The sequence below is a fragment of the Crocuta crocuta genome, unplaced genomic scaffold (assembly GCF_008692635.1).
Source record: "Crocuta crocuta isolate KB4526 unplaced genomic scaffold, BGI_CrCroc_1.0 scaffold111, whole genome shotgun sequence".
NCBI classification, from domain to species: domain Eukaryota; kingdom Metazoa; phylum Chordata; class Mammalia; order Carnivora; family Hyaenidae; genus Crocuta; species Crocuta crocuta.
In genome coordinates, this window is record NW_027527611.1 from 4,019,201 (window position 1) to 4,044,951 (window position 25,751).

The 25,751-nt window shown below is 54.9% G+C and overlaps 1 protein-coding gene across 1 annotated transcript in view; it reads left to right on the forward strand.

Moving 5' to 3' along the window:
- ARHGEF10 (Rho guanine nucleotide exchange factor 10) overlaps positions 1-25,751 on the forward strand; it is a 94,699-nt gene that overhangs the window by 33,605 nt on the left and 35,343 nt on the right. The window contains exons 8-17 of the mRNA XM_077771650.1: positions 126-289; positions 3,284-3,398; positions 6,523-6,629; positions 9,185-9,262; positions 9,497-9,676; positions 11,345-11,461; positions 13,318-13,410; positions 15,037-15,207; positions 16,821-16,966; positions 20,586-20,761. Of these exons, the coding sequence (XP_077627776.1) occupies positions 126-289; positions 3,284-3,398; positions 6,523-6,629; positions 9,185-9,262; positions 9,497-9,676; positions 11,345-11,461; positions 13,318-13,410; positions 15,037-15,207; positions 16,821-16,966; positions 20,586-20,761 (1,347 nt within the window). The remainder of the gene's footprint in view (positions 1-125; positions 290-3,283; positions 3,399-6,522; positions 6,630-9,184; positions 9,263-9,496; positions 9,677-11,344; positions 11,462-13,317; positions 13,411-15,036; positions 15,208-16,820; positions 16,967-20,585; positions 20,762-25,751) is intronic.

Below are 25,751 nucleotides of genomic sequence, written 5' to 3' on the forward strand. Positions count from 1 at the left end.
CGAGGCTCTACACTGCGCCCGTGGGTTTCCAATATGCTTCCAAGACCCCAGGGCTCAGTGATCGGGTAAAACGTAACCAGCGAATTCTGCTTTTTTTAATGTCCTTTTGGCATTTTTGCCATCAGATGAGATGATTTATGATGACGTGGAGAATGGAGATGAAGGTGGAAACAGTTCTTTGGAGTACGGATGGAGCTCCAGTGAATTCGAGAGCTACGAGGAGCAGAGTGACTCCGAGTGCAAGAACGGGGTCCCCAGGTCCTTCCTGCGCAGCAACCACAGACAGCAAGTATGTGCCCAGCCCGCGCGAGAGGCAGGACGTCTCGTGCTAGCCCAGGACGGCCTGCAGATGCTCGGGCCATCACACTCAGGTGTTCTTAAAGACGTTGGTACCGAGCATGCAGAGAGAGAGAGACCCTGGCCACCGCGGAGGGTCCCTTGTCTCACGTTGTAAGTGTAACCGTAGCAGGATGGGAAGTTACCTTCTCATAAGTGAGGTCACTCACAGGGGCCTGCGTGGCTGCTCCCTCTTTCATGGCATTGTGTAGACGGCACGCTGTCTGTGCATACTGCACCGAGTCAGGTCTCTGAGACACGGCACAAGCCTGCTTTCCTTCAAGGGGTATTCTGAACTTCCACATTTTCTACACAGGAAGGAAGATCTAAAGACAGAATCTGTCACAAGATGATGTTGAGGGCCAGAGCTGCTAAACTGCCCCATGTTCACTGTCCTGAGTGGAGTGGGGGCGGGAAGGGTCTCTGGAGGTGAAGGCCGGAAGTGGCATGTCACAGATCAGGACCACGAATTCTAGAATTGGGTGGCTGTCAGACATAGGGCCTACAAGTGCTTTTGTCTGAGGTTGTACCTCATCTTAACGAGCTTCTGGTTTTCAGTGTTGAGCGGCTGTGCCGGTGCCCTTGGCCGTGGGCTCTGGCTGCCAGTGAAAGGGCTGATGTGTTCTGACGTTTGCACACGAGTCTGCAGACTTCACGTGCTTTCTGTGTGAGGCCGAGCGTCAGGCCACAGGCCCACAGAGGCTATGTTGGTGCAGACTGGGCTGTAGTTACTGCCTCGCCACCGTGACCGCGTGGATGGATGCTGTGGCCCGCCCGGTATGCCGACGGCTGGGTTCTCGGCTGAAGCCTCCACGAACCTCGGGCTGGCGGGTGGCTACCGGTCCTCGTTCCCGTACTCTGTGAGCCTCCTGCTTTGGGAAGGTGGCCCAAGCACCTCCCATCCTTACGGCCGTCCATTAGACCCCCTCTGCCAGCTGAGTCGGCACAGTGGACACTTGCCAGCACGGTCAGGCTTCACTCTGTGCACCCAACACTCTGGGCTTGGGACTGGAGAGTTGAACACGGGTGCCCAGGAAGAGTGGTAAAACACTCCAGTGCCCTTCAGTGGGCGGGTACGGTGTCAGGTTCTGCTGATGAGCCACTCACTGGCTTACCGAACAAACAGTGCTTTCCTCACCCTCAGAATGGACCCCAGTTCCCAGGCGGGCCCTCAGAGCGCCACATGAGAGGCTGCTGGCAGCAGGTGAACCGCCACAGTGTGGCTGGTGGGTGCGGGATGATCAGGTGGGGTCTTCCCACCGCACTTGCCCTGGCTTGGCGACACCCTGGGGCTGCTGGGAGCATGGCCAGCGTGATGGAGGGGCCGGGGAAGGACTGAGCGGTCTCCTTTAAGTCCTGTGTTTACAACGGTCTGTTGAGCACCGTGAGTCATGAAGTCGACTGGAGAAGAGCCCGTTCTCTCATCCGCATTTGCTCAAGGTGTTGCTCACCATGTCTTCACGTGGGTTGACGTGGGAGGCTCTCTGGAGAAGCCTGGAGGGCTGGGTTTCCNGGCTGGGCCAAGCGGACCCCCCTCACCCAGTGAGACGCGGACGTTCGGAAGGGTCAGGAGCCCAGGCTCTGTTTCCTGGCTGCCGTGTGACCTGGGATGGGCATCTCAGCTCCCCGGAACCTGAGTCTTTATCGCTGCTCGAGGACAGGGACCCTGGCCGTGGCCGGGCTGAAGACCGGGGCTTACGGCTCTCGTGTGGGGTAAGAAAGGGGGGATCTGGAAAGGCCGTGTGGGTCAGGAGACAAAGCAGAGGCGCCTCGCGGGCCGACGGGCACTGGGCGCGTGGGGCAGGGTGGAGGCCACAAGGCCGGCGGGGAGAGGGTGAGTGTGGTGGGGGGCACATCCCCAGAACGGGCAGGAAGGGACGTGGAAGTCCGACGATCCTGGGGGGCCTTCCTCCCGCGAGACCGCAGTGGCCGTGGCCCGCGGGGCTGGAGCGGGGCGCTGGCTGGGCAGCGTGGACGCGGTTTGGGCTCACCTGGCCGAGCAGCAGGGAGATGGAGGACGCGCAGCCACAGTGCGCGTGTGACAGCAGTGCGCCCCCAGGGACGCGGTGCCGAGCGGACAGCCCGCGCCCTCAGCTGTGACCGGGCAGCGCTGTGCACGAGGCTCGGCCTGGCGGTGGCCCTGACGACCCAGTCCTGAGGCGCGCTGGCAGGGACGGTGGCCGAGGAGGGAGGTGCGGGAGGACCAGGGCGGCAGGCCGTGTGGACGCCCCCTCGGCGGGATCCTGGTTTGTCTGGAGGAGGCTATTTGGGCTTTCTCTAGTCACGTGGAGCCCGATGGCCCACACCTCAGATCTTAGAATATTCCAGCGTAAGGGGTGTGCCAGAGCGGGTCCGTGCCACCCTGGGCACTGATGGCCCCTGGGAGCGCCCGCAGGGCTGGGGGCGGGGGACCAGAATCCCCGCACGGCGCTGCGGTGCGCGGTGGTGTTTCTGACTCCCGCCCGTCGGCCTCCCCACGTGGGCTGTCCTTCGGTCTGTCCCAGCCTCTGGCCTGGCCTCCGGGGGACTCAGGAAGGCAGTGGGGGGCTCCGCGTTTCCCGGTTTCCTGTGTTTGCCAGTGACCTTGGCCCGGCCGCCTAACACGTGTGTGCTTTACCTGCTCTGCCTCTCATGTCCGCGAGCCTCCGTGTTTGTAAGAGATCGTAAGACAAGTGGAGGCTGCCGTTCACACAGCAGGAAACCAGGTCAGGGAAGGGCTGGCTTTACGTTTGCTTTCCTTCCTTGTTTTTTTCTTCTAAACAAACAAAATGTGGCCCAAGTTAAACACATGCGCACACCAAGCAAGTAAGTGCTCCCACACCAAAAAGCCAGCTTCGGGTGACGTTTTAGGACCAAGCTACTTGACAGTGTTCTTTTAAAATAAAATAAAAACAGTGAGTGGGTTTTTACCGACTGTCTGCCTCTCACGTTTCTCCCTTTTTTACAGATGCAGAAACTCATGAAGGCTGCAAAGGAGGGCACTAAAGACGGGCTGGAGAAGACCAAGGCCGCCGTGAGGAGGGGCCGCTCACTCATCAGGACCAAGTCCTTCATGGCCCCAGGTCGGTGGCCCCCCCGCGACACAGCACGTTGTGGTGGGAGCACAGTACAGGCATGTCGCACACCCTCAGCATGTGCTCGTCACTGGGCTCTGACTTAGCCCGGCCACCCGGGTCTCCCTCCCAAGTGTGGGGAAGGGTGCACACTCAGCTCAGGGCGTGCACGGCCTTGTGCAGTAGCTCGGACACACACACCCACACACACACACACACACACAGGCACGCGCGCGCAGCAGAAAGTGAGGATTCGCGGAGGTAGTTGACATCACTTCTCTTTCTGCTGTTTCCTCTCAGCACGCAGGCCCGTAGTGAGCCCCCGTCCCCCCCGACCCCGCACACTGCCCCGGGGGCTTCAGTCTGCTCTCCCTTCTGACATCCCCTTGGGTGTCCTGGGACATCGTCAGTCAGTGGGGCTTCTCAGCAAGTCCGTCCTTAACAAGGCGCAGTAACAGGCGGCCTCGTGTGCGGTGCGTTAGTTCTCATACGCACGTGTGTTTCCCACCAAGACACGAGCCGAGAAGGTCTTGTTCTGAGCAGGGATTTTAGGAACGCTTGCTGGTGAGGGAAGCTCTGAGATGATTCCAGAAGTTTCAGGATTTCTGAGACTGTCACCAAGTGGGGTGTAGCTGGTGCTGTCCATCTGTCGGAAAGATGGGCTGTGTCTGCCGTGTTCCGTGCTGACACTGAGCTGTGGGCCGAGGATTCTTGGACGTTGGAGAAAACGTCTACACGCCGCTGTGTCCTCACAGGCTGGCTAGTTACGTGCAGTGTGGACGAGAGCTCCCAGGGAGCTCTGACCTGTTCTTGTAAAAACATGACTGTTGCTTGCACAAACGCTCCCCAAGGCAAACTGGCACTCAGCCCAGCATCTGCTGGTCCCCGTGCCTGGAGACGATGGTGAGGCCATGCTTCCGCCAGGGCAGCCTCGGAAGCCTGTATGTACCTGAGCTCAAAACTAGACTTTTCAACGTGTTGTGGTGCCGATGACATCTTCGGCAGCTTCAGACGGAGGAGAGGTGGTCAGGAGCCCCAGAGCGTCACTTGGGAAGGAGACGGCCCCGATGAGGTGCTGGTGGCGTGCCAGGTGCCCCGAGGAAGAACATCTTCACTGGAGTGGGGGGGTGGGGACATGTACAGGCAGGGTCTGAGAGGTGCCTGGGATTTGGGGCCCTGGGTGCCAGGCGCTGGTCAGAAATGCCGACTCTGGCCCTAGCCCAGGCCCCGAACCAGGATCTGCGGGCCGGCGACCCAGCCTTCAGGACGGACTTGAAGCCCTGAGCCAGGCAGGGAGGAGGTCCGCGGGTCCCCTGGGGGCGCAGCAGGTCATCAGGCACATCACGTCCTAAGCTGTGAAATGGGAAGATGGCACCGAATTGCGGCTCCTCGACGTGGATGTACACAACGTGGGGTCCCCTGAGACACACCAGGTCCCAGGCCCAGCACCCCTGGGACCCGTCAGCAAAACTCGAGGGAGGGACTGGACACCAGAAGGCTCTGTGTCTGTTTCTTCGTCAGACTTTATCATTGATTGATTTTAGATCCGCAGCAAAACCGAGCATGAGCTACGCCCCGCCCCCACCCCGCCCCCATCATCACACAGCCCGTCCCGCTGCCGGTGCGTTCCTTAGAGCGGACGCAGCCGCCCGGGCACGTCGTCAGCACCGGGGCCACAGCGCACGTCTTGATGTGGTCCGTTCAGTGGGTTTGGATGAGAGTCCAACGACGGGGATCCCCCGTCACACAGAGGAGCTTCACTGCCTGTCCCCCCCAGAAAGGCAGGCTTAGAGTCGCACAGGTGTGGACTCCTCACTTAGTAACGTGTTGAAGCTTCCTCCATGTCTGTTCGTGGCTTGGGGGCTCCTTTCTTCTAAGGGCTGAATAATTTTGCGCTGTCTGGATGTGCTGTCTTAGTTATCTTTCACCTTCCGATGGGCACCTTGGTGGCCTCCAAGGCTGGGCAGTTAGGATTAGAGTGCTAGAAACATCCGTTGCAGGCTATCGTGGACGTAGGCTGTCAGCTCCTTGTGTATGTCAAAGAGTGTCGTTGCGGGATTGTGGGCAAAGAGCAGGTTTCGTTTTCTAAGAAACTACGGCACCGTCTTCCACGGTGGCACCTTTGGCCACGACCACCAGCCGTGAGAGTCCCTGCTGCTCCGCGTTTTCTCCAGCACTTGGCGTACTTGGCGCACTTGGCAGGGTCAGTGCTCTGGATTTTGGCCGTTCTCATAGGCGTGTGGGCACTGGGAGGTTTTTAAAAGCTCCTTGGAAATGTTTCTACGCAGCCAGGATTTTGGATATTTAAATTCAGTAATCTCTGGGGACCTGTTACCTGAGAATTCCTTTGCTATTCTGTTTTCCAGCCATTTTTGTGGGCTCTTTTTTTCTTGATATATATATTTTTTATTTTTTTAATGTTTATTTTTGAGACAGAGAGAGGCAGAGCTTGAGTGGGGATGGGGCAGAGAGAGAGAGGGAGACACAGAATCCAAAGCAGGCTCCAGGCTCTGAGCTGTCAGCACAGAGCCTGATGCGGGGCTTGAACCCACGAACTGTGAGATCATGACCTGAGCCAAAGTTGCATGCTTAACCGACTCAGCCACCCAGGCGCCCCAGATACTTTATTTAGCTACAGCTAAGTTTTAAAAAATAAATTTAGTTTTGGTCTGAATGTTCTGATTTGATGGAAAATGTGTTTTCCCAGTGAGAAAGGGAAACAGAAGGTCAAGAAATAGAGTCTCCACTTAGCTTTTGTCGATTACCGAGTGTGGGTTCTTGGCAGGTTTTAGCAGCCCTTATTTGATTCTGAATGTCATATTTTATAGGTTAAGAAATTGTAGTACTTATTTCTGCTTCACCATCTGGGTATTCAAATGACATCTCTCTGCCTTTTGAAGTTAAACTTCCAAGTATTGAAAATTTCAGATACTGATGGGCACCGTGTTCCTCCGGTGGAGAGGACATTGTCTTGGGCTTGTTAAAATTGTAACGTAGTCGTTGCCGGGCAGGAAGTAAACACAGAAAATGGAGGCGGCTGCCCAAAGCCGAGATTCGATGGGCCGTTTTACCAGCTGTGGTGTTGTGAATATATCGTTTCAGTGTCAAATAAGAGCATTGTGACTTTTTTAAGATCACAGGTCTTGTCTGGAAGAAGAGCAGAGTTTGTTTATCGACGTGGACTGCAAGCACCCCGAAGCGGTCCTCACGCCGATGCCCGAGGGCCTGTCTCAGCAGCAGGTAGGCTGGGGGCTGTTTGCAGGCACCGCCGTGCTAGCCGTCCACGCACCCAGATGCGCGGTGGCTGGTGGCCGCCCGCCATCCGTGTCCCGGGCCCGTCTCCTTGGGCACGGCTGCCCGCCCCGTCAGCAGCCGCAGCCTGGACACGGGCTCTCTAGTTCCCGAGTATTTCGAGTACCCGCCCTGAGTAAGTGTGAGAAGTGTATGGAACTGCCCTGTGTGTGGACGCCATCTGCACCACTTTTACTGAGGGACACTGTGTGTGTTTCAGTAAACTGCGCGGAGCATCCCGGACACCTGAAACACATTTCCGGCAACTGATGCAAATATTGCAGCATAAAGGAGTTTCTCAGTGTCTGGAAATGGGTAGCAGAGGGAAGAGAAATTCGGTGGTGTCCACTGGATTATCTTTGGGTAACAGGAAATGGGCCTCAGGGCAGTGTGGGGTCAGGGAGGGGCTCTCGGGGGCGTTGTGTGTGTGCACAGCATGACTCCTGTCATGGGCACAGGCAAGTGGACACGTATGGGCGTGCGGAACGGAGGCGGAGGGGCGTGCGCAGCCGGTGCAGGTGGTAAGGTCAAAGTCTGAGGAAAGGGAGCCAAGCTGGGAGGGGGCCTCGGGGCTGTTCGTCACCGTCGTCCAGACCCGGAAACCTCGGGCTTCCAGGTGAAGCTTCGAGATGAAGGGGAGCCCAGCAGCAGGGCTGCGGGATGAGGAAACGTGTCGGGGGGGAGGCTGATGTGTGAGCCTGTCGGGAGCGAAAGAGCACTCGACCGAGTGACAGAGATGCTCTGTAGCCACCACTGGCATCTGTCCCCCCACCCCCACCCCCGGCGCTCTGGACCTCAGGAAACCCCTGCACGTCCCTCTGGGAGGGCGCTGTGGCCCCGGCGAGGCGGGGACGGCAGCTGCGGTGGGCGGGCGGGGCCCGACATCTCAGCCACATCTCTGATCCCCAAACCCACAATCCTCCAAGTCTAGGTCAGTCAGATTGGCCGTAAATCCTCCACTGTGTGGGGCTCCCCGGGCAACGTGGCCGTGATCCCCGTGGGGTGCAGCGGGGCCCTTTCTGCCGTGGCCCCATGTACCCTGTGCCCGCTGCCCGCCGCTCTCCATTCATGTTTTGGACGACTCGGTGGCCCTGGAATGTTCTGGACTGAGGACTTTCCCCTGTGGCAGGTGCCCTGTGCACCCACTGGGTGGCGGTGTGGCTCCTGCGGTGAGCGCTGACTCCCTGCTCTGGGTCCCTGGGCTGTTCCGGGTGTGTGTGGTCGAGAGGCAGCCATCCTGAAATTTGGTGCTCTCTTTTCCATTTACTGGCAAAAATAATTTGTTGAGGCTTGATGCGGGCGCTAGGCGTCGACATTGACCCTTACCAGGAATCATGCAGCCTGACGTTTGTCCGTGTATGGCCCTGGGTAGTGACAACAGTGATGTCCCTGTGAGGTGGCTCGTCCAGGACCGTGGAGGGTCACTTCACTCACTGTGCTCTAAGCCTCGTAGGTGTGTCTTTGCCTGGTCAAAATCTCTTAGCCAAAAGAAAGAAAAATCTCTTTTATCTTTCAAGAGCTTTTTCTTCTACGACTTCAGAATAATAATTTTATTAGATAAATGTCGGTAATCGCATTCTTTGAGTCAAGACTGGAATTGGTTTTCTTCTACTTAATTTATACGGGAAGTAACACATAAGCCGGCATAGGGCACACGAAGCACCATTCATTTAGCTTAGAATTGTTGTATAGGTGAATGCGTTTGTCGTTACCACTGCAATTTCACGTGTCCTGCAGTATTTATTGTTTATAATTTGTGGTTTAAAATATTTCATTATTGGGGGCTCCTGGGTGGCTCGGTTGGTTGAGCGTCCAACTTCGGCTCAGGTCATGATCTCCTAGTTCGTGGGTTCGAGCCCCGCGTTGGGCTCTGTGCTGACAGCTCAGGACCTGGAGCCTGTTTCAGATTCTGTGTCTCCCTCTCTCTCTGCCCCTCCCCTGCTTGTGCGTTCGCTCTCTCTCTCTCTCTCTCTCTCTCTCTCTCTCTCTCTCTCTCCCTCTCTCTCTTTCAAAAATAAACATTAAAGGGGCGCCTGGGTGGCTTTGTCGGTTAGGCGTCCGACTTTCGCTCAGGTCATGATCTCGCGGTTCGTGGGTTCGAGCCCCGCGTCGGGCTCTGTGCTGACTGCCAGCTCAGAGCCTGGAGCCTGTTTCAGTCTGTGACTCCCTCTCTCTCTGACCCTCCCCTGCTCACGCTGTCTCTCTCTCTCTCTCCTAGAAATAAATAAAACATTAAAAAAAAATTTAAAAAAAATAAATAAACATTAAAAAATTTTTTAAACAATAAAACATTTCATAATTGTAACAATGGGACAAGTACGTTTTGTCCTGTAATGTTAGTTAACACATATTTGAAGTATTTAGAGGCCTTTGGAAGTTTCATTCACCTACTGTTTTGAAGACAGAAAACAGAACTAGCAGCATCTTTAATCAACAAGAAGCAAACTTCCTCTGTTCGTTTTCTGCCGCAGTTTGCTACCGTTGTATTTTCACATCGCCCGCAGGTGGTACGAAGATACATTCTGGGTTCCGTTGTGGACAGTGAGAAGAACTATGTGGATGCTCTAAAGAGGATTCTGGAGGTACTGCAACGCCGCGTGTTACACAGTAGACACGGGCTTTACCCCTGTCTTGCGAGTGTGTGTGTGCTTGTGGGTAAATATGAACCGCGACATAATCACATTTGCAGAGTTCTCAGGAGATTGTGAGTACCGTGTCCGCATGTTGGCAGGAAATCCCGTGATTTGTCGTGCACTGTAACTGCCGTGAGCGGATGTCCGTATTCTCAGGCACGCCGCCTTCCCGTGTCTTGTTAGCAGTACGAGAAGCCGCTGTCGGAGATGGAGCCCAAGGTCCTGAGCGAGAGGAAGCTGAAGGTGGTGTTCTACCGGGTCAAGGAGCTGCTGCAGTGCCACGCCATGTTCCAGATCGCGCTGGCCAGCCGTGTGGCCGAGTGGGACTCCGTGGAGACCATCGGCGACGTCTTCGTGGCTTCGGTAATTCCGGGGGCGCCCGACCGCGCCACGCTGTCCTGGGCTCCCGAGCCGCGTTCCATCCCACCGAACGCAGATGTGTCACGCCAGACGTCGGGGTCGGCAGGGAGCCGGGTGCCCGCAGGGCCGCAGTGAGGTCCGCGTGCTCTGCCCAGCACACGGGACGGGGAAGGGTCAGGAAGGCCAAGGGCGCTGGGGGGGGCGGTCCATCTGGAATGCCGCAAGCTGCGTACTGAGCGCCAGCAGGCCGCTGGACGTGCTTCCTGTGGCTCTGCTGACAGCGTCCCGCTCAGCCCCCCCGACAGCTGGGTCTCGCCTGCGCCCGGGCCCCGTCTGGGGGTGGGAAACGCCCTGGGGAAAGCGCTGGCAGGTTTCCCTGAAGATTGTCCTCTGTGACCTGGGGTCGGTTGTGCAGACGCCGCGGCCAGGCCTCCGCTGACCCAGGATGTGGGGACGCGGGGCGCATGAGCCTCTCCCGGGAGGGGGAGCAGTGCGCTGCCTAAACCGCCAGCCTCGGATCTGCATCCGGCGCTTTTCTCTTCGGTCCCTTTGCACCTGTACGTGTTGTGCGTTAGGAAGTGGGCTCCAGACCTGGAGAGTGTGGGCGGGAGAACGGGGCCTCGAGCTGCGGGGAGGCAGGTCGGGGAGGCAGGTGCCCGCAGCGCCCGAGGGCTCGGTGCTCAGACGCTTCCGTGAAAGCCGTGGTAACCACAGAAGAGACCTTTTGCTTTTTCTACACGATTGTGTGTCCTTGATGACGTGTATAAATTACGGAAGCACGTAAGTGACAGGATGCCTTGAACACGGAAACCAGACCTTTTCCTGAGATGTGTGTAGGATCCCTTTCAGGGGTCTTTACGAGAAACAAAAAAGAAACCGTGGATATTTACTTTGTTCTTGCATTTTTTAGCTATTTTATGCATTTAGTGTAAATATTTATTTACTCTGTGTGTCTCTTAAAATATTTATCTTGAGAACTTTTTTTAAAAGGGAAAAAGAAAACTTAAAAAAATATATATGTAAAATTTAGGTGAAAGCGTTTTCCCGTAAGTGACGGTCACACCAGACACCCGCTGTGGGTCCTGGGGTTTTGCTGTTCATGTTGAGAATCGGCAGGATCTCAGAACAGCCCCGGGGGAAGCCCATGGCTCTGCCTCCTGGTGTTTCTAGGAAATCGGGACAGTGGACGGACGGACGGACGTGGCCCTGTCCTTAGCCAGAAGGGCAGGAGGGGACTGGTTTTCTTCCTCCCCTGGAGTGTTTCCAGGGGACAGTCGGGGCCAGCTTGTCAGGGCACTGGGGCCTGTGTGACAGTCTTTCCCGCAGGGGAAACCCGCAGTGAGGATGGGCAGGGGCTTACAGAAGGGGTCTGAGGCGATCATCCCACGGCCCCTGGGCACCAGCCCGCCGGGGACGCGGACCAGGTCACCTACAAGCGCACTGTGGGCTGGGGGAGCAAAGTAAGATCGGCTGTTTAAATAGTTCCCAGTGAGTGTGCTGACAGAAGGGGAAAAAATCACACACAGTGGTAACGAAGCGTGTCCTGTGGAAACCTCACGCCGCCTGAGGTGGTTTTTAGGCAAGATTTCAAATCTTTTATCCTGTCTCAGAAGAGGGAGGGTCTGGGTTGTATGCATTCCTGATATTTCTCAATTTTCTCTGGTGTTTCAGTTTTCCAAGTCCATGGTGCTGGACGCCTATAGTGAGTATGTGAATAACTTCAGCACGGCCGTGGCGATCCTCAAGAAAACGTGCGCCACAAAGCCCGCGTTCCTTGAATTTTTAAAGGTAAGCACTCACTGCCACTTCGTTTAGGCTCTAACACCTTCTGATGACAGGTGCCACGTGAAAATACTTCACAGTGAAATTTTACCAAACGTTGCCTCTCAACGCATAACGGTACTTACAAAGATTTTGGCGCCAGAATGTTGGGTCAGTGCTAGAAACAGAGATGAAGTTTCCGCGGTGCCACGGCTTTTTGAAGACAACCTTCAGCTGCACATCCTCGGAAATTCATAGATGTGAATAGTCAGTTCAGATCCCCAGTAAGCGGGCCTTTGGCTTCCCGTCCTTGAGTGTGGTATCAGGAGCAGCAGATGGAACGTTCTGGAGCTGGTGGAGCCCCCCCCCCCCCCCCCCCCCCCCCNCTGAGGATGAGCCCCCATGGGGCTCTGGGGCTGGGCGGAGAGGCCTACCCTCTCTGGGCACGTCTCCCTTGGACATCGTGGAGTTCCCACTGGGGATGTTGACCGGGGTATTTAGTGCACAGCCAGCCGGGGTCCCTGCCAGACGCTCACGGTGGCCAGCCACCCAGCCCGGACGGCCACCCAGCCCGGACACCCAGCCCGGACCTCGCCTGCACGAGGCTCCAATTCCCATCATAACAGTGGAGCCAGAGTTTCTTCGTGTTACTTGAACCGTATTCTCTAAGCTCAGGCTGCCCGTCAGTGAGCAGACACGGGAACTACTCTCGCCGACCACAGTTTGATCAAGGCTGAATTATTCCCCTCCTTCTCCAGTCACAGTTTGCTGAGGGATTAAATCAGCTGCTAGCCCTGGGGCCTTGGGGCCCGGTGGTCTTTCCACACCATGGCATTTCTTCTCCGGGGAAGAAAACACAGGCCATTCAAACACTTCCTTCCTTGGAGGAGGTTGAAGCTGTCTTGGGGACCGTACCTGACACGTCAGCAGGGGAGCGAGCTGCCGCCCCCGCTGTCTGGTGGCCTGGTCAGCCCGGGAACTGGTGTTGGGGGAGGGGGCTGAGTCCTCAGCTGGAGAGAGCTGGAGGGCCCACCCAGGTCTGCAGACGTCCAGCCTGGTGGAGCGTCCGTCCCAGGCTGGAGGCGGGTCTGGGGACTAGGCAGCCCTCAGCAGGGGCAGCTCAGACAGGACGGACCCAGGGGCAGCCCCACCCCCATGACCCTCACACCCAGAGCTGAGCCTTAAGTACGGAGGTCGGGCCCGAACGCGGGAGGGGCCGTGGCCACCACAGAGATCTCGCCCTGGTGCGTGCGGCAGGCTACCATTAAGGGTCCCTGTGACTCCAGATGGGATTCTGTGATTTTCTTTTCTTCTGTTTCCGTTAAGTGCACTTCTCAGGTGATTGCAGGGTCCCAGAAACAAACTCAGTGCTTAGTAGAGTAATGAATTCGTAAACAGAAAAACGCTGCCTGGCATTCATTAGAGGTGGCTCTTTTTTTTTTTTTTTTTTTATCTTGGGGGGGGAGGGTCGGGGTGGGGGGAGAGAGAGAGAAAGAGAGAGAGGGAATCCCAAGAAGGCTCTGTGCTCAGCACAGATGCGGGACTCGAACTCATAAAACAGATTGTGACCTGAGCCGAAACAGAGTCTGACACTAACCCAACTGAGCCCCCGGCGCCCCCAGAGGTGGTCCTGAAAGCATCAAATTGCAAAACAGGAGGTGTCGGATGGGAATCCAGTCACAGCAGGCTCAGACCGCAACGCCAGGGGCTCGCCTATGCTGGTGTAGGAGGTGGGGGCGGTCAGAAGCCACCCTTAGTGAAGTCGGGGCATGTGCTCCAGGCAGCTGGCCGGTGCCTTGCCGAGGTGTCTGTGCCAGGTGGGAGGGCAGCCCCAGCCCCCGTGGGGGCCCCGCAGTGCGCGTCACGGAGCCTTCTCCCCATAGCAGTGCCAGGAGTGCAGCCCCGACCGCGTCACACTCTACAGTCTGATGATGAAGCCGATCCAGCGGTTCCCACAATTCATCCTCCTGCTGCAGGTGAGGGTGCAGAGAGGGGGGGCGGGACCCCGAAGACACAGTGGGGGGGTCCTGAGAACACAGTGGGGGGCAGTGGGGGGCCCCGAGCCAGTGAGCCAGCGTAGACATGGCCCCAGACCTCGCCAGCGTTCCCGTGCGCAGAGGAGGGGGCTGGACTACCCGGGGCAGAAAGGAATCCGCCCTCTTCTGCCAAGTCAAGGTCAGGTCCAGGGTCGGAGGGGAAACAGTCCACCCTCTGTGCCCAGGACAGGAGGACAGTGGCCAGTGCTGTCCCTCCCTCCCTCCCGAGTTCCTGTCAGCGTGCGGGAGGGACGGCCTGGGGACTGGCGTGCCTCCTGGCCTCCCTGTGCCCCATCAGCACCCTGCCCTCCCCCTCGCTGACCCCCAGCTCTCCTGAGCCCGCGGGTTCTGATCCGTGGTCCTCCTGGAACCTGTCACGTATCCCGCTCCCGCCTTCTGTCCCGTGTTGTCCCCACGTGAGTCAGGAGACAGGAGAAGACAACAGACGTCCCTGTCCCCTCACGTGGTTCCGTGCTGGCGTCTGGCGGGTCCTGCCTGCAGCGTGTCCTGATGGCACTCAGACAGCAGGCGGACACAGCCAGCAGGTGGCGGTGGAGCCAGAACCCACCGCGCGCCTGTTTACAGTCCTTGCCAGCGTTTGATGCGACTCGCAGGAGTCAGGTGTATGGCTCAGCACATGCTGTTCGTTCAGACCGGACGCATTACATCAGTCGTGCCGCGTTTTGTTTTTTCCGATAAAGAACAAAAAGCAGGTTTAGAAGACGAGGGTGCGTTGAATTCGAGCGCGGGCGAAGTGGGCGTTGGCATCGGGAGGCCGGCGGAGGGCCCGGCTGGCTCCCAGAGGGGCGCTTCCGCACACGCTGCCTCCTTCAGCAGAGGTCAGCGCGCCGTCTGTGCGAGCACGCCGGGGAATGGTAGGGCCTTGTGTGAAACCAAGGTGACAGAATCGCGACTGTCACTTAGATGTCGCTCTTGAAAGCCGCCTCCGTGTTTGACGCAGTGACGTCATTCTGTTGGTGGCCATGTTGTCACTCCCCGCCGTGCATCCTCATCCCTTTGTGGCCCTGTGGACGCGGACAGAGGTGTCCGGCCCCTCAGCAGGGGTGGGGCGCCCAGGGTGAGGCAAGAGCCTGCTGTGTGCGGGGAAGCCGGGGCGCACTCGCAGCGCTGCCCACTTGGCATTTGGGAACAGACCTGTCGAAGCTAAGCTGGACCCGCGTGGGGGCTGGGCGCCGTCGGTCCGACTCGGGTTGAGAGAAACAGGCCAGCAGTAACCTTGAAGAGCGTTGCAGGGGACGGGCGTTCCTAAGATGTGGCGGGCTTGTGTTTACAGTGCCCTTTATTGGAAAACACTGGTTTTTTCCATTAGCAAAGCCATTGGATAAGCTTGTTTTTGCAAAAGGAGCCATTCCAGTGTTTAGGCAAACGGTGAGTCGTCTGGCTTGTCATCCTCGTCCCCGTGCGCGTGTTATTCCCCCCAAGTAGCTGAGGCGCTGCCAGCTGGCAGGCAACGCGGGTGTCAGCCGGAAGCTCACGCATGCCACCGTTGGCGCCCCCACAGCGGCAAGCACGTGTCCCCTTCTCACCGTGTGTCTTCTCTCCAAGGACATGCTGAAGAATACGTCCAAAGGACACCCCGACCGGCTGCCCCTTCAGATGGCGCTGACGGAGCTGGAGACGTTAGCGGAGAAGCTAAACGAGAGGAAAAGAGACGCCGACCAGCGCTGTGAAATCAAGCACGTCGCCAAAGCCATAAACGAGAGATACCTGAACAAGGTTGACCGAGGCGGCCTGGACTGGGCTGGGCTCTGGTTTGCTTTGCACTAACAAGCCATCTGTATTTCAGCCGCTTGCTACTAACCTCGTGGATGCTTTGCAGTGACTCCCAGGCCCAGAGCCCTGCCTTGGGAGTCGGTGGAGAGTGTGGGGCGGGTCATGGCACATTTCCTTGGGGAAGGGGCTCCCATGGTCATTAGACCCACAGACGGGTCCAGGACCCCCATGGAGGGTCCCATCAGCTCTTGGAGCTGAATCTTACTGCCAGAACGTGGTATTTCCTTTTAGACGGTCGCAATAAAATCAGAAAGTGTTGCATACATTCTCACCTGCACCCGTCTGTGCATGCGCTAAGCTGTGTTTATCATGGAAATGGGACAAAATATGGCAGGAAAACGGTTCCTGGGCAGGGCTCTATTTCCTCTTTATGTTCACAAGTCTTTTCCCTGCGACAGTGAACTGGCTTTTTGGGGGCCACACCATAGTTTTTTGTGGCTCTGGCCCACAAGAGGGGGTTATTGACGGGAGCTGTGTTAAGTAATTATCTGTCGTATGCATCGCTGCTAACGTCACCTTTCACTTTTGTCATTAGGGGTAATTTCTGACCAGATAGTGACACTCAGTAGTTTAACTCTGAGAATTGTACCATATTACATTTTAAGGAATGCATTTTTCTGATTTTCTAATGTAGGAATTTCTAGGAGTCAAAAATCACATTAAATGATAGTTTTCATTGTTTGGATTCATGCTCACTTGTGGTCCCAGAGTGTTTGCGAAGCTGTGTGGCACAGGGTAAGCCCGGGCAAACGAGGAAGCAGTCAGTGCTGGGCCACTCACCACCGACTCCGCACCTGTGCACACAGCGCCATTACCCCTGTAAGCACGTCAGGAATAGGTAAACAGCGAGCTCGGCCACTGCGGATTTACAATCCAAACACACTACTGATCATCTGAGCTGAGGATTCCAGATGTCCTTTGGGGCCAAGTTGTTATAATAAGTCTGATTTCTATGTGACTTACCTCATTTTACTAATAACAAAACATCTCTCCAGAGGACCAAGGGTATTATGTTTGGCTCATGAAAGAAAACATGGCGCATCACAAGATGCAAAGATGTTTTCTTAATTATGTTATCCTGGGAAAAGGAAGACTGCCGAGTAACTCTTGCACTTACAGACGTTCTCGGTGACATGGTGTTGTAAATAACAGAGAGGGGGCCAGGTGTGGATGGCCCCAGTATGTGAGGGACAGAGCAGATATGCGGGCATGGCACCTAAAGGGGAGGAATGTGACGAATGCCGGGTGGACACAAATGAGCCCTCCTTGCTGGGGCACAGTGTTTACAAGGGCAGGGTTAGGCTCCTCTCGCTGTTCAGGAAAACCACAGACACTCTCAGTATAACTATTCTGTTAAAAAAAAAAAAGCGACTCTCTGAACTCTTCATAGTGTACACATAAGCTGAGCCTGGAAGTATCTGGATTCTCCATGAGGAAAAATGTATAAACGCTGACACTTTATATGCCTGTATTTTGCAAGACCTTTGCTCACCTTTTTTCTTCTTTTGATGAACTTGATTGTGGGGACCGTGTCAAGTGTGACCTTGCATGTTCAGCTTCTCAGCAGTGGGAACCGGTACCTCGTGCGGTCTGACGATATGATCGAAACCGTCTACAACGACAGAGGAGAGATCGTTAAGACCAAGGAGCGCCGGATCTTCATGCTGAGCGATGTGTTGATGTGCGCCACAGTCAGTGCACGGTGAGCGCCCGCCGTGGCCACCGGGTGTCCACACTCGCGTGGGGTGTGTCCCAGCTGAGCTGGTGACTCAGGATCACTCCCGTTCATGCTGCACTGGTCTGTGCACGTCTTCTTTCCCTCTCCTGTGATTGCAGGGGGCCAGGTCCCAAACAAGCTTAGGGTGAAAGGGACCCATGGTTGGGGCGCCCGGGTGGCTTAGTCGGTTGAGTGTTCGACTTCAGCTCAGGTCATGATCTCGAGGTCCGTGGGTTCAAGTCCCACATCGGGCTTTGTGCTGACAGCTCACAGCCTGGAGCTGCTTTGGATTCTTTGTNGCCCATGGTTGGGGCGCCCGGGTGGCTTAGTCGGTTGAGTGTTTGTTTGACTTCAGCTCAGGTCATGATCTCGAGGTCCGTGGGTTCAAGTCCCACATCGGGCTTTGTGCTGACAGCTCACAGCCTGGAGCTGCTTTGGATTCTTTGTCTCCCTCTCTCTCTGCCCCTCCTCTGCTTTCTCTTTCTCTCTCTCTCTCTGTATCTCTCTCTGAAAAATAAATGAACATTAAAAACCCTGCTTGCCCACACCTGGAACATTACAGCTGGCTGATGAGCTCTGAGAAGTCGCACGTAGACGTGGGCTGTAAGGGAGCTAGGGTAGAACGGCGTAATTTGAGCTGAATGCTCCGGCACTTTGTAAAGTTGTACATGCCAAGGCCCTGAGCCAGCTCACATGGCTTAAGAGGGTTTGCTGTTCGCTCTCAGGGACTTGGGATGTGGTTGCCAGCTTGATGTCGTCCACCGTGTGTGTTTTACAGCAGGGAGAATGGCCGGGGGACAGCGAGGCCTTCCCCTCCCAGCGGGAGCCAGGAGCACACGGCTGAGGGGGCCCCCCACGGGCGGCCAGACGTGAGTCTCTAGGAGCTCACGCTACACAGCCCAAATCCAGCCCCTGCTTCCGGGACTTTGGGAATCACCTGACCTCCCTGAGCCTCACACCTGTGCTCAAAACGGTGGGGAAGCCAGCGCTCCCTGGGACCTCCGTGCGGGTCCAGCACAGGACCTTCCTCAGACCCTTAACTCAGCGCTGGGCATGGTGCTGCCCAGTAATCATGGCTTTTGTTATAGCTCCTCCTCGGCTGTGCTTGTTTTGGGCAGCTGTGAGATAGGCCTAGAAAATATACCAATTTTATCTTATTTTATTTTTAAGTTTATTTATTTTGTATTTTGACAGAGACAGTCGAGTGGGGGAGGGGCAGAGCGAGCAAGCAAGCCAGAGAGAGAGAGAGAGAGCATCCCGAGCAGGCTTCGTGTTGCCAGCACAGAGCCTGATGTGGGGTTTGAACTTACAGAACCGTGAGGTAATGACCTGAACCGAAAACAAGAGTCGGGCACTTAACTGACTGAGCCGCCCAGGCACCCCTGGAAAATCTACCAATTTTAAGCGACCACCTCCTTTGTCAAGAATCCTGTTTGCTTGATTCCTGTCAGCGGCCCAGGCTTTATCATTGAATTTGCCATGCCCACACTTTGACCTCCGGACACAGCCACGCTTGGCGTGGTTTTGTCACTGCCTTTGCCCGTGCGTAGGAAGGAGTGGCCAGTGGCGTCCGTGCTTCCCGAAGTGTGTGCCGAGTCCGGATGCTCCGGAGAGGCTTGCAGAGTGCATCTCCCCCGGGAGACCTTTCTACTCCTGATTCCCCATCCTACGACATGCAAGCTAGTGGCATATAGTTAGCAGAATGGTTCTCAGGCTTAACTGTCCCAGGAGCACCCCCTCCCCCATCTCCAGGTGAAGCCAGTCGGCTTTCCCCTCAGCAGCGCTGGGCAAGGCTGCCCCAGACGCCCCGCCTGCCCCGGGGGCTGCAGGCGTGGAAGGTGAGGCCACGCAGTGAAGTGACTGTAGGCAGCTCAGCACAGTGCAGGTGTGGGTGCTTCTTGTCCAGCGCATCTGCTGTCCCTAAGCAGCCTTTGTCTGAATGCCGTGGGAGGGCCGCCCGCCACGTGGCATCAGGCAGCGTCGCGTGGGCAGCCCAGGTGCGTGGTCCACCAAAGGATCCGCAGCCGTTTGGTTCTTTTGAAATTTTATGTCATTTTAAAAATCTCAAAGTGAATGAGAAATGGATGAATCCTTAAGAATGGATTTAGCTGTGCTCACTACCGGGTCTGTTTCTTAGAATAATGCCCTGGGCTGTGGCATGGGTCCCGGGTTTTCACACCTTTTTACTAAGTCAGTAAAGAGGAACCGTTCAGTTCCCACTGACGTGTTGTCACCGACTCTCCCGGAAGGTGGTGAAGGGAGGACCCTTTGCTCTGGATGAGACAGTAACACAGCCCCAGGAGGCCCCTTGATAACCTCAGAACATCAAGATCCCAAATTTCTGTAGGAGTGAAGATTTTTTTATTCAAACACGATGAGTGGAAATTAGAGGTCAAGTTCATGAACCTCTCCATTTTTAAATATAAATCACTTCTGATTCATAGAATGCACAGTCTCTGCTTTCTCACCAGTGTCTGAGCTCTGCCTCCTCCCCCTTCCCCCATGGACTGCAAGTTGAAAAGCATACTCTCATAGCAGAGAGGAGTCCAGGAGCTTGGCTACCAGTTGACTTCCACCACGTCAAGGACTTCAGTGTAAAGCATGCTGTCTGACATTTTGGTTATTCCTGTCTACATTGACTGAAAAAAAAAATCTCAAAGCAAACTGATTATCACTGGGAGTAAGAACACTGATTGCTTCCAGAGGGGTGAGGCTTTCTTGGTCACAGGAGGGCCTCAGGGTGCTGGCAGCCCTACAGCCTGGATGGGTGGTGGTCACACAGGTGTCTGCACTAGCATTCCCTCCTGAGTGAATGGGTATGCATGTGTTTCTCTGCATGCATCCTTCATTTTATGGTCAAAGAAGAAAAGCTATGTAGGTCATGGGATATTGTTTTTTCATTTAATTTCTATATCGTCAATAAGTAAAAAATTTTTTAATGTTTATTTTTGAGAGAGAGACACACAGACAACTAGCAAGGAAGGGACAGAGAGAGAGGGAAACACAGAATTTGAAGCAGGCTCCAGGCTGCAGGCTCACAGAGCTTGACGCGGGGCTCAAATCCCTGAACCCAAAGATCATGATCTGAGCTGAAGTCAGGTGCTCAACTGACTGAGCCACCCAGGTGCCCCCACAGTAAATAAGTATTTTAAACATGGAGTATAATGACATGATTTAATTTTATTAAAATGGTTATACTACAAGCAAGCGTACCAGGAACTTTAAGTTTGACTGGAATGAAATGACCAGAGAGTATCTCTCTGCACATAGATCTTTCCCGTTAGCAGTATTTGCCAGAATTCACGAGCATCTTTGCTCAAAGAGTCATCAGGGATCATCCAGCTCATTCCCTCTAAGCTTTTGTGGGAAACGGAGCTTTCTGGGACATGAATGCCCCTTGTTCTCCCATTTGCCTGGGTTAGACAGTGAGGAGTCCCTGCCCTCTCGTCTAATGGGAGGCATCGTTCTGGAACCAAGTGGTAACTGTAAGAAGGTCAGAAGTAGGATGTTTTGATGACGGCAGATGTCACTTCCTTGAGTATCTGAGAGATGAACAATGTCATGACTTATGCATGTAATTAATCATAAAATAACCCTGTTTCAGCACCTCGGACAGCAGCACGATCATGTCTACCAGCCAAAGGTACCTGTTAAAGTGGAGTGTTCCTCTTGGCCACGTAGAAGTGATAGAGTACGGCAATAATGCAGGCGCTGGGGAAAACAGGTGTCCCCCGGTATGCCCACCCGAGAGCCTGGCGGTCGTTGCCAACGCTAAGCCAAGTAAGTGACACTTTTACTAACGTGCTTGTGTGTCNGCCCAGGGTGAGGCAAGAGCCTGCTGTGTGCGGGGAAGCCGGGGCGCACTCGCAGCGCTGCCCACTTGGCATTTGGGAACAGACCTGTCGAAGCTAAGCTGGACCCGCGTGGGGGCTGGGCGCCGTCGGTCCGACTCGGGTTGAGAGAAACAGGCCAGCAGTAACCTTGAAGAGCGTTGCAGGGGACGGGCGTTCCTAAGATGTGGCGGGCTTGTGTTTACAGTGCCCTTTATTGGAAAACACTGGTTTTTTCCATTAGCAAAGCCATTGGATAAGCTTGTTTTTGCAAAAGGAGCCATTCCAGTGTTTAGGCAAACGGTGAGTCGTCTGGCTTGTCATCCTCGTCCCCGTGCACGTGTTATTCCCCCCAAGTAGCTGAGGCGCTGCCAGCTGGCAGGCAACGCGGGTGTCAGCCGGAAGCTCACGCATGCCACCGTTGGCGCCCCCACAGCGGCAAGCACGTGTCCCCTTCTCACCGTGTGTCTTCTCTCCAAGGACATGCTGAAGAATACGTCCAAAGGACACCCCGACCGGCTGCCCCTTCAGATGGCGCTGACGGAGCTGGAGACGTTAGCGGAGAAGCTAAACGAGAGGAAAAGAGACGCCGACCAGCGCTGTGAAATCAAGCACGTCGCCAAAGCCATAAACGAGAGATACCTGAACAAGGTTGACCGAGGCGGCCTGGACTGGGCTGGGCTCTGGTTTGCTTTGCACTAACAAGCCATCTGTATTTCAGCCGCTTGCTACTAACCTCGTGGACGCTTTGCAGTGACTCCCAGGCCCAGAGCCCTGCCTTGGGAGTCGGTGGAGAGTGTGGGGCGGGTCATGGCACATTTCCTTGGGGAAGGGGCTCCCATGGTCATTAGACCCACAGACGGGTCCAGGACCCCCATGGAGGGTCCCATCAGCTCTTGGAGCTGAATCTTACTGCCAGAACGTGGTATTTCCTTTTAGACGGTCGCAATAAAATCAGAAAGTGTTGCATACATTCTCACCTGCACCCGTCTGTGCATGCGCTAAGCTGTGTTTATCATGGAAATGGGACAAAATATGGCAGGAAAACGGTTCCTGGGCAGGGCTCTATTTCCTCTTTATGTTCACAAGTCTTTTCCCTGCGACAGTGAACTGGCTTTTTGGGGGCCACACCATAGTTTTTTGTGGCTCTGGCCCACAAGAGGGGGTTATTGACGGGAGCTGTGTTAAGTAATTATCTGTCGTATGCATCGCTGCTAACGTCACCTTTCACTTTTGTCATTAGGGGTAATTTCTGACCAGATAGTGACACTCAGTAGTTTAACTCTGAGAATTGTACCATATTACATTTTAAGGAATGCATTTTTCTGATTTTCTAATGTAGGAATTTCTAGGAGTCAAAAATCACATTAAATGATAGTTTTCATTGTTTGGATTCATGCTCACTTGTGGTCCCAGAGTGTTTGCGAAGCTGTGTGGCACAGGGTAAGCCCGGGCAAACGAGGAAGCAGTCAGTGCTGGGCCACTCACCACCGACTCCGCACCTGTGCACACAGCGCCATTACCCCTGTAAGCACGTCAGGAATAGGTAAACAGCGAGCTCGGCCACTGCGGATTTACAATCCAAACACACTACTGATCATCTGAGCTGAGGATTCCAGATGTCCTTTGGGGCCAAGTTGTTATAATAAGTCTGATTTCTATGTGACTTACCTCATTTTACTAATAACAAAACATCTCTCCAGAGGACCAAGGGTATTATGTTTGGCTCATGAAAGAAAACATGGCGCATCACAAGATGCAAAGATGTTTTCTTAATTATGTTATCCTGGGAAAAGGAAGACTGCCGAGTAACTCTTGCACTTACAGACGTTCTCGGTGACATGGTGTTGTAAATAACAGAGAGGGGGCCAGGTGTGGATGGCCCCAGTATGTGAGGGACAGAGCAGATATGCGGGCATGGCACCTAAAGGGGAGGAATGTGACGAATGCCGGGTGGACACAAATGAGCCCTCCTTGCTGGGGCACAGTGTTTACAAGGGCAGGGTTAGGCTCCTCTCGCTGTTCAGGAAAACCACAGACACTCTCAGTATAACTATTCTGTTAAAAAAAAAAAAGCGACTCTCTGAACTCTTCATAGTGTACACATAAGCTGAGCCTGGAAGTATCTGGATTCTCCATGAGGAAAAATGTATAAACGCTGACACTTTATATGCCTGTATTTTGCAAGACCTTTGCTCACCTTTTTTCTTCTTTTGATGAACTTGATTGTGGGGACCGTGTCAAGTGTGACCTTGCATGTTCAGCTTCTCAGCAGTGGGAACCGGTACCTCGTGCGGTCTGACGATATGATCGAAACCGTCTACAACGACAGAGGAGAGATCGTTAAGACCAAGGAGCGCCGGATCTTCATGCTGAGCGATGTGTTGATGTGCGCCACAGTCAGTGCACGGTGAGCGCCCGCCGTGGCCACCGGGTGTCCACACTCACGTGGGGTGCGTCCCAGCTGAGCTGGTGACTCAGGATCACTCCCGTTCATGCTGCACTGGTCTGTGCACGTCTTCTTTCCCTCTCCTGTGATTGCAGGGGGCCAGGTCCCAAACAAGCTTAGGGTGAAAGGGGCCCATGGTTGGGGCGCCCGGGTGGCTTAGTCGGTTGAGTGTTTGTTTGACTTCAGCTCAGGTCATGATCTCGAGGTCCGTGGGTTCAAGTCCCACATCGGGCTTTGTGCTGACAGCTCACAGCCTGGAGCTGCTTTGGATTCTTTGTCTCCCTCTCTCTCTGCCCCTCCTCTGCTTTCTCTTTCTCTCTCTCTCTCTGTATCTCTCTCTGAAAAATAAATGAACATTAAAAACCCTGCTTGCCCACACCTGGAACATTACAGCTGGCTGATGAGCTCTGAGAAGTCGCACGTAGACGTGGGCTGTAAGGGAGCTAGGGTAGAACGGCGTAATTTGAGCTGAATGCTCCGGCACTTTGTAAAGTTGTACATGCCAAGGCCCTGAGCCAGCTCACATGGCTTAAGAGGGTTTGCTGTTCGCTCTCAGGGACTTGGGATGTGGTTGCCAGCTTGATGTCGTCCACCGTGTGTGTTTTACAGCAGGGAGAATGGCTGGGGGACAGCGAGGCCTTCCCCTCCCAGCGGGAGCCAGGAGCACACGGCTGAGGGGGCCCCCCACGGGCGGCCAGACGTGAGTCTCTAGGAGCTCACGCTACACAGCCCAAATCCAGCCCCTGCTTCCGGGACTTTGGGAATCACCTGACCTCCCTGAGCCTCACACCTGTGCTCAAAACGGTGGGGAAGCCAGCGCTCCCTGGGACCTCCGTGCGGGTCCAGCACAGGACCTTCCTCAGACCCTTAACTCAGCGCTGGGCATGGTGCTGCCCAGTAATCATGGCTTTTGTTATAGCTCCTCCTCGGCTGTGCTTGTTTTGGGCAGCTGTGAGATAGGCCTAGAAAATATACCAATTTTATCTTATTTTATTTTTAAGTTTATTTATTTTGTATTTTGACAGAGACAGTCGAGTGGGGGAGGGGCAGAGCGAGCAAGCAAGCCAGAGAGAGAGAGAGAGAGCATCCCGAGCAGGCTTCGTGTTGCCAGCACAGAGCCTGATGTGGGGTTTGAACTTACAGAACCGTGAGGTAATGACCTGAACCGAAAACAAGAGTCGGGCACTTAACTGACTGAGCCGCCCAGGCACCCCTGGAAAATCTACCAATTTTAAGCGACCACCTCCTTTGTCAAGAATCCTGTTTGCTTGATTCCTGTCAGCGGCCCAGGCTTTATCATTGAATTTGCCATGCCCACACTTTGACCTCCGGACACAGCCACGCTTGGCGTGGTTTTGTCACTGCCTTTGCCCGTGCGTAGGAAGGAGTGGCCAGTGGCGTCCGTGCTTCCCGAAGTGTGTGCCGAGTCCGGATGCTCCGGAGAGGCTTGCAGAGTGCATCTCCCCCGGGAGACCTTTCTACTCCTGATTCCCCATCCTACGACATGCAAGCTAGTGGCATATAGTTAGCAGAATGGTTCTCAGGCTTAACTGTCCCAGGAGCACCCCCTCCCCCATCTCCAGGTGAAGCCAGTCGGCTTTCCCCTCAGCAGCGCTGGGCAAGGCTGCCCCAGACGCCCCGCCTGCCCCGGGGGCTGCAGGCGTGGAAGGTGAGGCCACGCAGTGAAGTGACTGTAGGCAGCTCAGCACAGTGCAGGTGTGGGTGCTTCTTGTCCAGCGCATCTGCTGTCCCTAAGCAGCCTTTGTCTGAATGCCGTGGGAGGGCCGCCCGCCACGTGGCATCAGGCAGCGTCGCGTGGGCAGCCCAGGTGCGTGGTCCACCAAAGGATCCGCAGCCGTTTGGTTCTTTTGAAATTTTATGTCATTTTAAAAATCTCAAAGTGAATGAGAAATGGATGAATCCTTAAGAATGGATTTAGCTGTGCTCACTACCGGGTCTGTTTCTTAGAATAATGCCCTGGGCTGTGGCATGGGTCCCGGGTTTTCACACCTTTTTACTAAGTCAGTAAAGAGGAACCGTTCAGTTCCCACTGACGTGTTGTCACCGACTCTCCCGGAAGGTGGTGAAGGGAGGACCCTTTGCTCTGGATGAGACAGTAACACAGCCCCAGGAGGCCCCTTGATAACCTCAGAACATCAAGATCCCAAATTTCTGTAGGAGTGAAGATTTTTTTATTCAAACACGATGAGTGGAAATTAGAGGTCAAGTTCATGAACCTCTCCATTTTTAAATATAAATCACTTCTGATTCATAGAATGCACAGTCTCTGCTTTCTCACCAGTGTCTGAGCTCTGCCTCCTCCCCCTTCCCCCATGGACTGCAAGTTGAAAAGCATACTCTCATAGCAGAGAGGAGTCCAGGAGCTTGGCTACCAGTTGACTTCCACCACGTCAAGGACTTCAGTGTAAAGCATGCTGTCTGACATTTTGGTTATTCCTGTCTACATTGACTGAAAAAAAAAATCTCAAAG